The 16,008-nt window shown below is 48.1% G+C and overlaps 1 protein-coding gene across 1 annotated transcript; it reads left to right on the top strand.

The window, feature by feature from the left end:
- Nucleotides 1–410: 410 nt before the first annotated feature.
- Nucleotides 411–13,185, top strand: LOC140204510 (ubiquitin-like protein NEDD8). The gene is made up of 4 exons (XM_072271208.1): nucleotides 411–517; nucleotides 5,086–5,133; nucleotides 8,098–8,180; nucleotides 12,713–13,185. Exons 1-4 carry the CDS (start codon nucleotides 500–502, stop codon nucleotides 12,798–12,800), a joined length of 237 nt encoding a protein of 78 aa, XP_072127309.1. The 5' UTR covers nucleotides 411–499; the 3' UTR covers nucleotides 12,801–13,185.
- The last annotated feature ends 2,823 nt before the right edge of the window (nucleotides 13,186–16,008 follow it).

The raw sequence follows: 16,008 nt of genomic DNA, 5'->3' as shown, positions 1-16,008 counted from the left end.
TACACGAAATAGCTTTGGAGACATATTTCATTTCCGTATTTGGAGGAAATATCGAATTAAATATTATAAATGACGAGTGATCAGTTGGAAGAGTCAGGAAAGGCGAGGCGTCAAATCATGTGGATACTCTGCTGAGAAAAAGCCGCGTTGCGATTGGCCGCATCGCTGGCGCAGCAACGTCCTGATTGGGCTATTTCTAGCAGAACGACGCAGCTATTAGTTAGGAACAACCTTCCACTGGAATCACGATTGGATAACTGAAGCCCCGGGCGGCACCAGGATTGGCCGGATGGAGGCTTGGCGGCGGGCGGATCGGCGGCGAAACACATTCTAGCGTTGCAATTGGTTGATCTGGGGCAGGAGCTGCTTGCGATTGGTTGCAGGGAGGGGGCATAGAAACCGGGCGAGAGCGCACGGCGATTGGCTACGGGCAGGCGGCGACCCCGGATGTGAATGACCTCAGCGCGGAGACGGCGGCGGCGAACGAAGAGAGACGAGGATGCTGATTAAAGTGAAGGTGAGAGCGGGGCGCTGGGGCTACTCCCTTCCCCCTTGCCGATACCCCTCTCTCTGATCCACCCATCCTCCCCGCCCGAGCCGGTACGCCCCTCTTCCTCACCTCCGCCCTCCCGGCCTCCCGGCCCCCCGGCCCGTGCGCCCTTTCCTTAGCCTGGCCATGGCCCCCCACTAGCCTCTCCCTCCGTCCCCCTAGCAGATGCACCCTCGGGTGGATAACCCCATCCCGTCTCTACGTTCATTCACTCTCCCTTTAACAATGCCTCCCCAACGCACTGTAATTCCGCATTCCCCTCTCGAGTGAACCCCCCCCCCCCCATGTTCCCTATCACAGGTCAACACCAGAGGCAGCAGCCCCTCCCATTTTGCCTGCCCAGTATTAAATAATCTCTTCCGCACTCTACATTTTAATACTATATCTGCAATACAGGATAACCAGAACCGTATGCAATACAATACTCATAGCGTGGCCTCAGCAATATCTTATGTAGCATAACTTACTGGCTCCTGTACTCAGGACCCTGACTGAAGAAAGCCAGCATGCCAAGCACCTTTGTCACCGCTCTATCTATCTGAGACACCTCTTCAACAAGCTATACACTTGCATTCCTAGGTCTGTCCCTGAATATAACACTCCCCATGGCCGTATCATTCCCTGTATAAGCCCTACCCTAGACACAAGAGGTACTGCAGATGGTGGAAGTCCAGAGCAATACACACAATATGCTGGAGGAGCTCAGCAGGTCAGGCAGCATCTATGGATGGGGATAAACAGTCAGTGTTTTGGGCCGAGACCCTTCATCAGGACTTCCATCAAGTCCTAACTTGGTTTGATCTCTCAAAATGCAGAACTTGTGTGGATGGAAAGCCTGTTTTTAATCCACAGCCCACATAACTGGACGATCAAGATCTGTCTTTGATTTTTTTTTAACCTAAACAGTCTTATGATACCATCTATTTTAGTTTCATACACAAACCTGTTATCAATGCCTTGTATATATTCACAAAAAACATTGTTTGTATAAATTACAAACAACGAAGGCCCCAGTATCAACTTCTGGCGCATCTCTTGACGTGGGCCACCAGCCAGAGAAACCATCTTCGACCATCGCCCCCTGCTTCCTCCACTGAACCAATTGTGGATCCATTCTGTTATCTCCTCCCGGATCCCATGCAATCTGACCTTCCAAATTAGCTTGCCATGTGGGGCTAAAAACCTACTTCACATCCACGTCCCTACCCTTGTCTCCCCTCTTGGTTACCTGCTCAGAGAATGCAAGAGATTTGTCAGACATTATCTTCCACTCACAAAGCCACGCTGACTGTCCCGAATCGGACATTTTTTTTCTCTAAGTGTTGCTGGATCTTCCCTTCAGGAATCCCCGCTGCCCGCCGCCCCCCCAGCAATTCACCCACCACCGATGTCAGACTCACCAGCCTGTTGTCTCATGGCTTGTTTGTTCTACCCTTTTTAAGCAATGGCACCACATTAGCCACTCTCCAGTCCTCTAGAACCTCACTCGTGCCCAGAGATGGAGCAGCGACTTCCACAATTTCTTCTCAAGTCCCCACAGGTGTGGCTGTGCATTTGTCCACCTTAAGCCATCCAATACTTCCCGCTACATCATGCGTGATCCAAGACAACACCTTTCAATCTCCCCATTTCCTCAACTTGCATCTTTTTCTCCTCAGCAAAAACTGAAGAAAAATATTCCTTAGAAATCTCTCCCATTTCCTTTGGCTCCATATGCAAAAGGCAATACTAATTTTTTCTGCCCTTCTAACTTTTAAATGGATTCCTGCACTTCTTGCAGTCATAAAGGAATCTGAAATTCAAAGTAAATTTATTATCGAAGTGCATGTATGTCATCGTTTACAACCCTGAGATTCGTTTTCTTGCAGAGATCCATAATAGAATCGATAAAAGACCACATCAACTTGGTTTTCAACAAACTATGTAAATATAAAACGAAGGAAATAATGGTAATAAATAACTAAGCAATAAATATTGAGGGCATGAGATGAAGAGTCCTTGGAAGCGAGTTTATAGGTTGTGGGAACGTTTCGACGATGGGACAAGTGAAGTTACCCTCTTTGGTTCAAGAGCCTGATGATTGAGGGATCAGGTTTATTATCACTGGCATATGTCGTGGAAGTTGTTAACTTAACAGCAGCAGTTCAATGAAATATATGATAAATAGGGAAAATAAGTACGTAGATCAATTACAGTAAGTCTATATAAAATAGGTAAATTAAAAATAGCGCAAAAACAGTAACAATATTTTTTTAAAGAAGTGAGGTAGTGTTCATGGGTTGATGGTCTGTTCAGAAATGTGATGGCAGAGCGGAAGAAGCTGTTCCTGAATCGCTGAGTGTGAGCCTTCAGGCTTCTGGACCTCCTCCCGGATGGTAGCAGTGAGAAGAGGCCGTGCCCTGGGTGATGGGTACTGCCTTCCTGAGGCACCAATCCTTGAAGCTGTCTTGGATGCTACGGAGACTAGTACCCTGGAGAAGCTGACTAATTTTACAACTTCCTGTAGTTTCTTTTGATGCTATGCAGTAGTCCCTGCCCACCATGCCAGACAGTGATACAACCAGTCAGAATGCTCTCCACGTTACACCTGTAGAAGTTTTTGAGTGTGTTTGGTGACAGACCAAATCTCCTCAAGCTAATGAAACTCCTACCATAATGCATGCTGGTAAGTGTTCCTAATTATTAACTAGATTCACTAGTTCACGCCTCCTTAACCACAGCATCAATATCTCTCAGCGGCCGGGGTTCACAGAACCTGCCAGCCTTAACCCTAAAAAGAGCACGCAGGCCCTGAGACTCTCGACGTCACACTTCGAGAGGGCGCACACTTGTAAACTGAGCAGGCTCCTCCATGGGCACCAGCCTCCGCGGTAAGCAGGACATCATCAAAAGGCAATGCCTCCGAAAGGCAGCATCCATCATTAAGGGCCCACATCACGCAGGACTTGCTCTCTTCTCATTACTACCATCAGAGCCTGAAGATACACACTCGAAGTTTCAGGAACGGGGTCTTCTGTTCCGACATCGTAATTCTGAGTGGGTAATGAATCCACGTACACTACCCCAGTCACTCTTTGCTCTCTTTTTGCACTACTCGTTTACTCTTACGTCCAGTTGTTCGGGATCAGTACATTTTGGCCCAATTTGCTGAGGTTTTATGGAAATAGTTAAACAATTGTTTAACTGAGTAACAAATTAAGTATTTAAGTGAAATAGGGAACATTGCCAATACCACTGTACTCTAAAACTTGCGAATAGTTACCGACGGAGGAATTCGTCCAGAGTACGCTGCCGTGTTCTTCTGACTGACTGCAAACGAACAAAATCAGTGCCAGCACCTAGAGCAGATAATGGACCCTTGATTACCTTCCTGCATAAAGTCAAAATAAACAAAATGATCAAAAAACACTGCTTTTTGAACCGGTGTCTGCCGGCCCAAGTGGGTAGCGTAACACAGGCACGTGGAACTGAGGCTATTTAAGATCCTTGGTGTCTAGCAGCCACAGAAGGGCAGACGACTGATGCAAGTTAGAAACCGTTCAGCAAGTCTTCTGTCCCAATTGAACGGCAGAGTGTCTCCATTAAACGAAGGGAATCCCAGCTATCTTAGCACTTAGCTTTTGTCTTTTTGTCCCAAATAAGTGGCTGTCCAAATTAACTGGCAGCCCAATTAATTGGAATTCCCTGTATCGGTTGTAATTATAGTTTTTATTATGATTGTGTTGTGCTGCTGCTGCAGCAAAACCATATGCATACGCCGGTGATATTAAACCTGATTCTCCTTTCCTTACCAGCAATCTCATCCAATTAACATCTGGCAGATCTCAGCAAATGACTCCGAAATTTTGCTCTGCCGCAGTTCAGGGCCTTAATCTCTGAAGCGGTGGTATCATTTCTCATGGCTATTTTAAAAAATAATAAACTGATCACCACTGGACCCAAAGTTGTCACTGACAGACACTTCCACCACTGCCCCATCCCACTCCCCGCAGACAGGTCCCGTGTTACACCCTTCCTAGGTCTTAGAGTAGCCTGGACTCTGCTATACTGTAATGTCCCATGTTCTCTGCCCGTTACACCGCTGGCACTTAGGGCAGCAATGAAGGTCCTCCTCCTCCCTCTGTAAAGAATGACTCTTCATGGCGGTTTCCAAAACAACTTTTGACCAGTCAGGGTTGCCGGCCCTGAGCTGAACCCCTGAACCTGGAGATCTGATGAATCACTCTCAGTCTGGCCTCTGCCCTTTGACCCCTTTGGCATGGGTGACCCTACCAAGAGTCAAAGCACAAGGCCCTGACTCCAGCCAACTTGGCCCGCGGGGTCATTGAGGCACGGGAGAGTTCTCCCTACTAGGACCCTCTATATATTGGTAAAGGAAGTTTTCTTGGACAAGTTTCTCAAATTCTAATATTGTTGGCCCAGTCAGTGTTAGGGAAGAAGTTAAAATCTCTTGCTCTCTATGTTTATAGCTTGCTGTAATCTCTCTACATCTGCTCCTCTCGTTCACACTGACCTCCCTCTTTCTTTCCGTTAAGACGCTGACCGGGAAGGAGATTGAAATTGACATTGAACCCACTGACAAGGTGAGATCTCGGCTGTCTCGGGTAACTCGTTTACTACTGTCACGTGTACAGGTTTCCCTCGCTACCCGAAAGTAGAGCGTTCCTACGAATCCTTTCGTAAGCCGAAATGGCGTAAAGCGAAGAAGCAATTACCATTAATTTATATGGGAAAAATCTTTGAGTGTTCTCAGACCCAAAAAATAACCTACCAAATCACACAAAACCTAAAATAACACTAACATATAGTAAAAGCAGGAATGATGCCAACTAAATGAGACCACTTTGCACTAGCAGAACCAATAGTAACATCGGCAGCTTTCAAGATTCTTTCTCTCTGCATGTAAATTGTACGAATGGTGGACACAGGCAAGTTCAACGCACGCACAGTGTCTTTATTTTGTTCACCATGATTGAAACAATTACGTCCAGTTTTACGCTAAGCGTAACACCCTTACGAGCTCTCTTAGGCTTTTCCGATACCTTAGGACACATCTTGCTAACGAATGCACAAAATAAATGGAGATAAAGCACAGATGCTCACAGACAGAGTTCAAAGCTATGGCGGCTTGATGCTGAGTGTAGTTCCCGGGGAAGGAGCTTGGCGGCACCACTCTCGCTGCTCGGGGTGCGCGCTGCCTCTATACAGTAATGGCTCGGGGCAAGACAAACGCTGAACGCTATTTTCGCTTTTCGCCTTTTTTCGTAAAAGCGAAAATCCTCTTCGGATTTCTTTCGGTTAGTGAAAACAGGTCCTAATGTAGGTCTTTCGTAAAAGCGAAGTTTCGAAAAGTGGGGGATAGCTGTACTGAGGTAAGGCGTGAAGTCTTGTGTAAACACGAGATTCTGCAGGGGCTGGAAACCCAGAGAGACAATCACAAAATGCTGCAGGAGCTCAGCCATTAGGATGAGAAACAGTTTCTTCCCTCAGGCCATGAGGCTTCTGAACTTGCCGTCGCATTTGAAGTGTCACTGGTTAATTGTTCTGTACCCTACAATGTTTAATTTATGTTCTTTATGTGTAATTCATCTATCAATATTATCCTTGCTTTCATAAGTTATTGTGTGTTTTATGTACTACTGTGCTTTACTCCCTGGCTCGGAGAAACGTCTCATTTGACGGTATACATATATGTAGTTAAATGACAATAATACTGTGAGCAGTTTTGGCCCCACTTCTAAAGCAGGATGTGCTGTCATTGAGAGAGTCCAGAGGAGATTCACAAAACAATGATCCTGGAAATGAAAAGGTTAATGTGCGAGGAACATTTGATGGCTCTGGGCCTGTAGTGGCTGGAATTCAGAAGAACAAGGGGCTAGATCATTGAAATCTATCGTACATTGAGAGGCCGAGGTAGAGTGGGTGTATCCTTTAAGTCTGGGACCAGACGACACAGCCTCAGAGTGCAAGGACATCCCTTTAGAACAGAGGTGACGAGTTTCTTTAGCCAGAGAGTGGAGACCGAGTCGTTGGGTATATTTAAAGTGGAGGGTAGGTTGTTGATGAGTAAGGGTGTCAAGGGTTACGGGGAGAAAGGGGTTGAGAGGGCAAATAAATCTGCCATGATGGAATGATGGAGTCTGAGGGACGAACTTGTAAAGGTTGATAACATTATGCGGGGCACAGATGTGGAGGATGGTCAGTCTTTTTCCCCAAGGTGGGGGGGGGGGTCAAACTAGAGAGCACCGGTTTAAGGTGAGGGTGGTGGGAATGTGGAATGAGCTGGTAGGAGGCAGGTACAATTAAAGTCAGTTGTACTAGTACAAGGATGCGAAAGGCAAAGGGCAGGGGTTCCCAACCTCTTTTATGCCATGGACCCTTGCTGTTAACCGAGGGCTCCGTGAACCCCAGGTTGGGAAGCCCTGGAGTGGGAATACAGGGTTCAAAGATTCAATTTAATGTCAGAGAAATGTGTACAATATGCATCCTGAAATGCTCTTTCTTTCCAAAACATCCACGAAAACAGAGAAGTGCTCCAAAGAATGAACGACAGTTAAACGTGAGAACCCCAAAGTCTCCCCCTCAGCTCACCCCTCCCGCGTGTTAGCGGCGGTGAACAACAATCCCCCCTCCCCCACCGGCAAAACAAAAAGTGCACCCGCTACCGAGCACAGGCATGAGCTAGGCGATAGTGTAGACACAGACCTTGCAGTTACCCCAAAGACTATAGCAATTCATCCAGCATTCGGCAACCCACAGGTTCTCTCCCTCCCTGACAAGGGAGAGGGAGGTGTCCCTCATTTTCACAGCGAGCGGGAGACATAACAACAACCCGCTGGTTTACGATCTTAAAAAATCCGTTTTGTCGCTTTTTACTAGCCCTGTGCCTGAAGGTTGCAAAGATCTCAGGTCTTTGGGCCCACGGCAAAAGATTTTCTGGCTTCCCCGATGACACACGAGTCTCCGATTGTGACTCTGACTCTCAATCCGCCCATCTCCAGAGCCCCAAGATCTTAGGCTTCCAAACACTAGGCCGCCTCTCAGGCCGACCCCTTGGCGTGCCGAACAACGGCCGGTCCTGAAACCCTGAGAGCGGGTCCAGTTCCCGCAAAGAACCGGTCAGTGTGTAACTCCGGGTCTGGGTCTTCAAAAGAACCCTGAAAGGGAAAGAATAAAGATGTCAAAGATGGAAACAGAGCTGTTTCCAAAGATGCAAGCAAAGGACTCGCCGCTTAGCACCATCTTAACTCTGCCTCCGTTTCCGAGTGTTTTGTGTAGTGCAGACAGATATCACGGTCAGCGTGGCTGAGCTGGTTCGAGAGGCTTCAGTCAGCAGTGTGTGGGATAAAACGGTCCTGAAGCAGGCAAGTAGGAGCAGTGTAGATGGGAGGGAGGGGATCAGCGTGGATGTAATGGGCTGAAGGACCTGTTTCTGTGCAATGACTGTATCCGTGGGGGTGGCCCAGGCAGGCCAGTGTTCAGTGTTGGTGTGGGGTGGGGTGTGGATGCTGTCCCGCTGAACCAAGTGATGTATTTCTGCTGGGCAGGTGGAGAGGATTAAAGAGCGCGTGGAGGAGAAGGAGGGGATTCCCCCGCAACAACAGCGCCTCATCTACAGTGGAAAACAGATGTGAGTGTTCGGGGGCATAGTGAGGGGGTGGTTACGGTGATGGCTGGGGGTGTGGTTGCATTACTGGGTTCAAGGAGGAAGATCCGCACCCACGCTTTCCTCTCGCTGTGGGGAAGTGTGCTGGGCTTCAGTTACTCTGCAGAGGAAACCGGTGGCCTGAGCAGGTGGGCGGACACGCGCGCACACACACACACGCACGCTCGCACTCCTATTACCAGGGTGTAGAAAGAGTCAGAATCAGGCTTTTTATCATTGACGTGTGTCATGAAATTTGTTATTTACTTGTGTGGCAGCAATACAGTGCAGGACATTAAAAAATACTATGAGTTACAGGAAGAAATATATAAATATTGCAAAAAGACAGCAAAATAGTGAGGTAGTGTCCATGGGTTCATTGACTATTCAGAAATCTGATGGCAGAGGGGAAGAAGCTGTTCCCAGAATGTTGAGTGTGGGTCTTCAGACTCCTGTACCTCCTCCCTGATGGTGGTGATGAGCAGAGGGCATGTCCTGCATGGGGAGAGTCCTTAACCATGGATGCCATTTTCTTTAGGCACCGCATTTCGAAGATGCCCTTGATGGTGAGGAGGCTTGAGCCTGTGACAGAACTGGCGAAGTCTGCAACTACTTGTCATCCTGTGTATTGGGAGTGAGGAGGAAGAGACAGGGAAAGCAGGGAAATAGTGACTAAAAACGGGCCGGAGCTGGATTTTACACCCAGTAACCTGGTTGCCTTCGGGCAGCTCATCGCCCAGGGACCACAGTTTCCTCGCCTGCCCACCACCCCTCTACTCTGCTCACTTTCTACCACTGACCCCTCATTGAGGACTGGTGTGAGTTCTGACTTCCCCTTCCTGAAGTCCTCATTCGGTTCCTTGGTTGGAGAATCGGTTGATGTGTACTTGAATTTTCAGAAGGCCTTTGTCTTTAAGAAGAACAACAGTGTGGACTATTATCTAAATGGGGAGAAGGTTCAAACATCAGACGTGCTGAGGGACTTAGGAGTCCTCATACAAGACTCCCAGCAGGTTAATTTACAGGTTGAGTCTGTGGTAAAGAAAGCAATTGCAATGTTGGCATTTATTTCAAGGGAATAGAATAAAAAAGCAAGGAGATAATGCTGAGCCTTTATAAGACACTAGACAGGCCGGACATGGAGTATTGCCAACAGTTTTGGGCCCCTTATCTCAGGAAGGATGTGTTGTCAATGGAGAGAGTCCAGAGGAGGTTCACAGAGATGATTCTGGGAATGAAGGGGTTAACATATGAGGAGTGTTTGGCAGCTTTGGGCCTGTACTCACTGGAATTTAGAAGAATGCATGGGGATGTCATTGAAACCTACCGAATGTTGAAAGGACTAAATAGGTTGGATGTAGAGAGGGTGTTTCCTCTGGTGGGGTTATCTTCAGGATTGAGGGGCAACTTTTTAGAACAGAAGTAAAAAGGGTTTTTTTTAGCTAGAGAGTAGTGAATCTGTGGAATGCTCTACCACAGACTAGTCCATGGGTATATTTAAGGCGGAAGTTGGTCGTTTCCTGATCAGTCAGGGCATCAAAGGATATGGTGAGAAGCCAGGTGTGTGGGGTTGAGTGGGATCCAGGATCAGCCATGATGGATTGGTGAGCAGATTCGATGGGCTGAATGGCCTAATTCTGTTCCTGTGTCTTATGGTCTAAGGTGCCGTTCATGACGCTGTTTAACAAGCTACGAGCCCATGATATTACAGGAAAGATTCTAGCCTGGATGAAGCAGTGACTGAGTGGCAGGAGGGAAAGAGTTGGAATAAAGGGAGCTTTTCCTGGCTGGCTGCCGGTGGCTTGTTGTGTTCCACAGGGTCTGTGTTGGGACCACTTCGTATTACAGTTTATTTGTCAATGATTTGGATGATGGAATTGATGGCTTTGTTGCAAAGTTACTAGATGATAAGAAGATAGATGGAGGGGTGGGTAATTTTGAGGCTATAGAAAAACTTAGGAGAATGGGCAAAGAAGTGGAAGATGGAATGCAGTGTATAGTCATGCACTTTGGTAGAAGAAATGAAAGGATTGACTATTTTCTAAATGGAGAGAAAATACAAAAAAAACTGAGGCAGGAAGGGACTTGTGAGTCCTTGTGCAGGATTCCCTAGAGGTTAATTTGCGGGTTGAGTCTGTGGTGAGGAAGATCAAATGCAATGTTAGCATTCATTTGAAGACTAGAATATAAAATCAAGTTATGTAATGTTGAGACTTTATAAAGCAGTGGCGAAGGCTCACTTGGAACATTATGAGCAGTTTTGGACCCTTATCTAGGAAAGGATGTGCTGAAACTGAGAGCGTTCAAAGGAGGCCCAGGAAAGTATTTCCAGGATTGAATGGTTTGTCATATAAAGAGTGTTTGATGGTTCTGGGCCTGTATTCACTGGAATTCAGAAAAATAAGAGGTGACCTAATTGGAACCTGTCAAATGGTGAAAGGCTTTAATAGAGTGGATGTGGAGAGGTTGTGTCCTGTGGTGGGAGGGTCTAAGACCAGAGGGCACGGCCTCACAATAGAGGGGCGTCCTTTTAGAATGGAGATGAGAAGGAATTTCATTAGCCAGAGAGTGGTTAATCTGTGGAGTTTGTTGCCACAGGCAGCTCTGAAGGGCAAGTGTTTATGTATACAGGATTCCCCTGCCATCCGAAGGTAGAGCGTTCCTATGAAACGGTTCGTAAGCCAGAATGTCGTAAAGCGAAGAAGCAATTACTATTTATTTATATGGGAAAAATTTGTGAGCGTTCGCAGACCCAAAAAATAACTTACCAAATCATGCCAAATAACACAAAACTTAAAATAACAGTAACGTATAGTAAAAGCAGGAATGATATGATGAATACACCGCCTGTATAAAGTAGAAATACTTTTCCACAATCGTTGCCGCACTGTTCTCCGTAGGGAAAATCTCACGCAAGCGCTCTCGGCAGAAATACTCTCTCCAGTAACCTTTGAGCTGTGAAGCTGCCAAATCATACCAAGTAACACGTAAAAATACACAGCCTATATAAAGTAGAAGTAATGTATGTACAGTGTAGTATCACTTCCCGGAATCGGGAAGGCAGCGCCGAGCACACTGATGATGGTGTGTTAGGCTGAGTCGGAGTTTGGGTGGTGCAGTGGCCCCCACCCTCTGGGCCGCCGACCGATACTGATCCGCGAAGAATGCAGGGGTCCAACGGTAGCCGGGACGCACCCAGCGCATCTTTAAGAAAAAAGGCGAAATAAACAAGCTAATTAATTAGGTGCCGCCCGGCACGTAATTGTCGGCCCAGATCAGAGGCGATTGCCGATTGCGTCGCCTCTGATCTAGGCTGACATTTACGTGCCGGGCGGCACCTAATTAATTAGCTTGTTTATTTCACCTTTTTTCTTAAAGATGTGCTGGGTGCATCCCGGGTACCGCTACATTCTACGTGGCAATGTATCGGTCCACGGCCTGGGGTTTGGGGTGATGGGACATTGGGGTGTCATCTGATCGTCGTCTGTTTCCATCAGGGCAGGCAGGTCATCTTCTTCTATGTCTACCTGCCTCGATGTCAAAGGTTGAGGTTTGTCGTCTGCTGTGGCTGATGTGGAAGGCTTGGAAAACGACAGTATGCATGACTGCTTAGCCTCACGCATTTTTCTATCATACGGTTCTTTGTAAGCACTCAAACCATCTTGCAAATATGCCCTAAACCCTTTCAAAATTAAAGTCGTACTTTTCTGTAATCATTGAAGCGAAAATCTCACGCAGTTGCTTCACGTTCAGTTCTTGGACGACTTCACTTTTGGTCCGTTCGCTACTGCATCCGGTTTCGATTGTTATCCTTTCCTCTTCCAATTGCATCAGCTCTTCATCTATCAATTCTTGGGCATGAGATGCCAAAACCTCTTCAACATCATCTTTGCCAGCTTCCATAGCCAAACTCACTTTGTCCTTGCTTCGTTCACCACGATCGAAATGCTTAATTATGTCTAGTTTTACGCTAAGTGTAATACCCTTCCGAGCTTTTTTAGGCTTTTCCGATACCTCAGAAATCATCTTGGTAATGGCTGCTCACAGGCACGTGTTTAAGCAATGCTGGCTAGAAAGCAGTTCAGGGGGAGGAGCTTGGCTGCTTGGGGCACGCGCTGCTTTTTTTCGTAACAGCGAGGTGTCATAAAGTGAATGTTTGAAAAGCGGGGGACACCTGTATGTAAGGCAGAGGTTGAAGGGTCAGGGGAGAAGGCAAGAGATGGAGGCTGACAGGAAAAATAGATCAGCCATGATGAAATGGTAGAGCAGACTCGATGGGCCAAATGGCCTAATTCTGCTCCTATACCTTACGACCTTGCTGATCTTGAGTGTAAGGTTATCGTTATGACACCATTCAAGCAACCATTCTATCTCCGGTATGCCATCTCATCGCCAATTAAACCTTCTGAGTGCCTCAGATTTCAGAGAGGGGTTGTACCAGGGTCAGGTGGGGGGGGGGAGAGAACGAAGAAGGAATAAGATGGACTTTGATTAACGCAATTTCCTTTACACAACAGGAATGATGAAAAAACAGCAGCGGACTACAAGATACAAGGAGGGTCTGTGCTCCATCTGGTCCTGGCCTTGAGAGGAGGAACTCGATGACGGCAGGGCAAGGGGGTGGTTGGGTTAAGCTGTCCCCCCCCTACATTGATTTGTGGTCCCACACCACGTGTCTCCCTCTGCAGACCCCCACCACTCCACACACACACACACACTTCACTTGTTTGACGGCACTCACCAGAACAGTTTGCATCTGGTTTTGTGGGATTCTCTTTTGATGTCGAGGTGCATCAGCTTCTAATTTCTGGGGTTACATTGTCTCAGTCTGCTGTACACCCCCCTCCCCGACCCCAGCACTGGGAGGGGACATGGACGCCGGAGCATCGGGGCATCGGAGCGGGCAGGCGGGTGGGAGCTGGGGGACAGTGTTGTCACTGTGAAGGGAGAGAAACGATCCATTAAACCGAACTGTGTTTTGCTTCCCTGAGCCCTGCGTCTCCATGGTTTCCCTTCATTTGCTGTTGGATTTATTTTTTGCGTGTGGGGACCATGAACATGAGCCTGCTCGGCCTGTGAGTTACCTCATGGCGGGCTGGAACCTCGCCTCGCTCACTCACCCTCCTTTCTGCTCAGGTGGCTGATTACAAAGGTGGATGCTCATTCCCTGGAGCAGGAGGGGAGGGACAGTTGGCGTTTTGGGTGAAAACCCTGCATCGATGTCTCCTCCTTCCCACTGATGCTTCATGGACCCTGCTGAGAAACTCCAGTGGATGGTTTGTGACCACACTCTGCGGCTCCCGAATCTCCATTGAACGTTCCGCGGACTCCCGTGTTACGGTACTACAAGTTGCTGCTGAGACTGTACCGATTCTGGTCACCACAGGAGGGCATCGGGCCGAAAGAGCGCACGGAAAGGATTCCTGAGGGTGTTGCTAGGACTGGAGGGGTTGAGTCATGAGGAGAGACAGGACGGTTTGGAGCGAAGGGGGCTGAACGGTTGTTGAGGTTTATATAATTATGAGAGGCACAGATACTGTGGTCACAGTCCTTTTTCCCCAGGGTAGGGGAGTCTAAAACTAGCTTAAGGTGAGAGGGGAAAGATTGAGAAGGGTCGTGAGTGGTGGGTATGTGGCAGGAGCTGCCAGAGGAAGTGGGGACAGGTACAGGGATAGGAAAAGTTCAGTGAGATATGGGCCAACTACAGGAAAATGGGACTGGAGTCAGGAAAGCACCTTGGACAGGTTGTGTATTCAATTCAATTCAAGTTTAATTGTCACTCAAACACAGCCAAACGAGGCAGCATTACTCCAGGGCTAATGTGAAAAACACTGTACCAACAGTCACACACAGCACAAAGTACACTTGTAGCATGTATGAGATAGCAAGCACATAAAACTATCAGTAAGATGCAGCTGTGCTATAAAGTCCAGATTCGAGCCACATTGGAGCTTGCCTCCTGCTGAGCAAACATGGCGGGGAGGGGGTGCATCCCAGAGGCTGCACTACCCCCCCGGTGGAGCACGCTGCTTCTGGCGGCTGTAATCAGGCGACACTGCGGCTTCAGGCCTAGTCCTCACTATGACCAAGGCCACGCAGCCCCCCCCCCCCATTGCCCCTGCTCCCCACCAATAAAACAGTGAATCAATCTTGTGGCACATCAACAATGTCCAAAGTGTGTTGCGATCACAAGAAAAGCGACAGAGATGGTCACTTGCTATTAGACTGTACACCTCCTTTGTCTCAGGCAGCTCCTTCATTTTCTCCGCCAACCCTTAGGACACCAAGAGTCGAGATTCCTTGGTCAAATGATGCAGGCTCCTGGTGAGACCACACCTGGGACATTGTTTCCTGCAGAGGAGGTTCACCAGATCAAACCTTGGGGGAGGCATTGGGGAGAGGGAGGACGGGGCAGGGTGGAATTGTCCGATGAGGAGAGATTAAGGTCTGTACTCTGGGGTTGAAGAGAGTGAGAGGAGATCATGTCGAAACCCCTCCCGAAGCTCAGAAGGGTGGACATGACAGTGTTTCTCTTGGCTGGGGTGTCTGGTCCATTCAGGGTGGAGGTGAGAAAAATGAGCCCCAGTGGAGCGGGGTGTAAAGTAAATGAAAGCAGAGGGTGCTGGAAACATTCACATGAACAGGCAGCATCTGCAGAGATAAACCAGTGTTTTGAATTGAATAAGTGGGAAGCTGCTCGATGCTGGCTTCAACTCTCAATATCTTATTCATCCTGTGGTGGTCAAAACTGAAGATAATCTCCTGAGTGTGGTCTTGCCAACAATGCACTCCTGTGTGTTCAGTGGGTAAGGCTGTCAATCACAGTGCGGGCCATCCGTTCAATTCTCACCTAAAACAAAGCAGTCCACACGTGCCAAATCCCAGACAAGGTTTAGTTGTGGACGGAGAGAGAAAAGCTTGTCCTTGCGCACTGCCCATATGGATAAACCCATTCCAGCAGGGTGTTGAGACAGAACTAGATCAAGCAATCAGAGTGAAGAACAAAATGTTGCAGTTACAGACAGAGTGCGGTGTGGCTGGCTAGTAAAGTGCAAGAGCCAAATCGATTCAGTCTCAGATTTGTTTATCGCATTAACCTGCCCAAGAACGTGCTGGGGGCAGCCAGCAAATGTCTTCACACATTCATCAGAAAGAACTGAACGACTGACTCATTGGGCAGAGGCAGCCAGTTCTGACCCACACAGAAGGAGTTACTGCAGCTGGAGAACTGAATCCAGGCTTCACCCTCTGGGTCACAAATGCCCATCTTGTGGGCAATACATGCAGATGGACAATCCGATGGGTGAGAGACCGGGGGACGGATGGTGAGGTGGGAGGGGGGAAGGCTGCCGCAGACCTATAGGAACCTTCTACCGGGCAGGATCCAGATCTTTCCTCTCCCCCCCCCCCCCCCGAAACTACTCCCCATCCCACCAAACTGAGCCACAACAATCAGGGGCTTCGTGAATAGAAGTACAATCACTCGCTGAGTTGGTTAGAGTGGCTGGCGCCTGCTATCCCACTCCCCCCCCCCCCATCACTGCTGTATCTATGACCCTCTCCCACACACTGTTTCCGTTCACCCCTAACCTACAAACAGCTCAAATTATGAACTGTCCTCGAATGGAACGCACGGACTAGCACAGGACACTGGAGCAGTTAAGACATTCAACCCATCCATTCTGCCGCCATTTCATCATGGCCGGCCCATTTTCCCTCTCAGCCCCAATCTCCTGCCTTCTCCCCATACCCCTTCATGTCCTGACCAATCAAGAATCTATCATCCTCTGCCTTAAATACAGCCAATGACTTG

The sequence above is a fragment of the Mobula birostris genome, chromosome 10 (genome assembly GCF_030028105.1).
Source record: "Mobula birostris isolate sMobBir1 chromosome 10, sMobBir1.hap1, whole genome shotgun sequence".
In the NCBI taxonomy this organism is placed as follows: Eukaryota; Metazoa; Chordata; class Chondrichthyes; order Myliobatiformes; family Myliobatidae; genus Mobula; species Mobula birostris.
This window is presented reverse-complemented; position numbering and strand designations above follow the sequence as displayed.

Excerpts from the sequence above, each read along its gene's own strand:
- LOC140204510 (XM_072271208.1), top strand. Across the intron at positions 5,134-8,097 it reads ACATTGAACCCACTGACAAG|GTGGAGAGGATTAAAGAGCG; the intron begins GTGAGATCTCGG and ends TCTGCTGGGCAG. Across the intron at positions 8,181-12,712 it reads ATCTACAGTGGAAAACAGAT|GAATGATGAAAAAACAGCAG; the intron begins GTGAGTGTTCGG and ends TTTACACAACAG.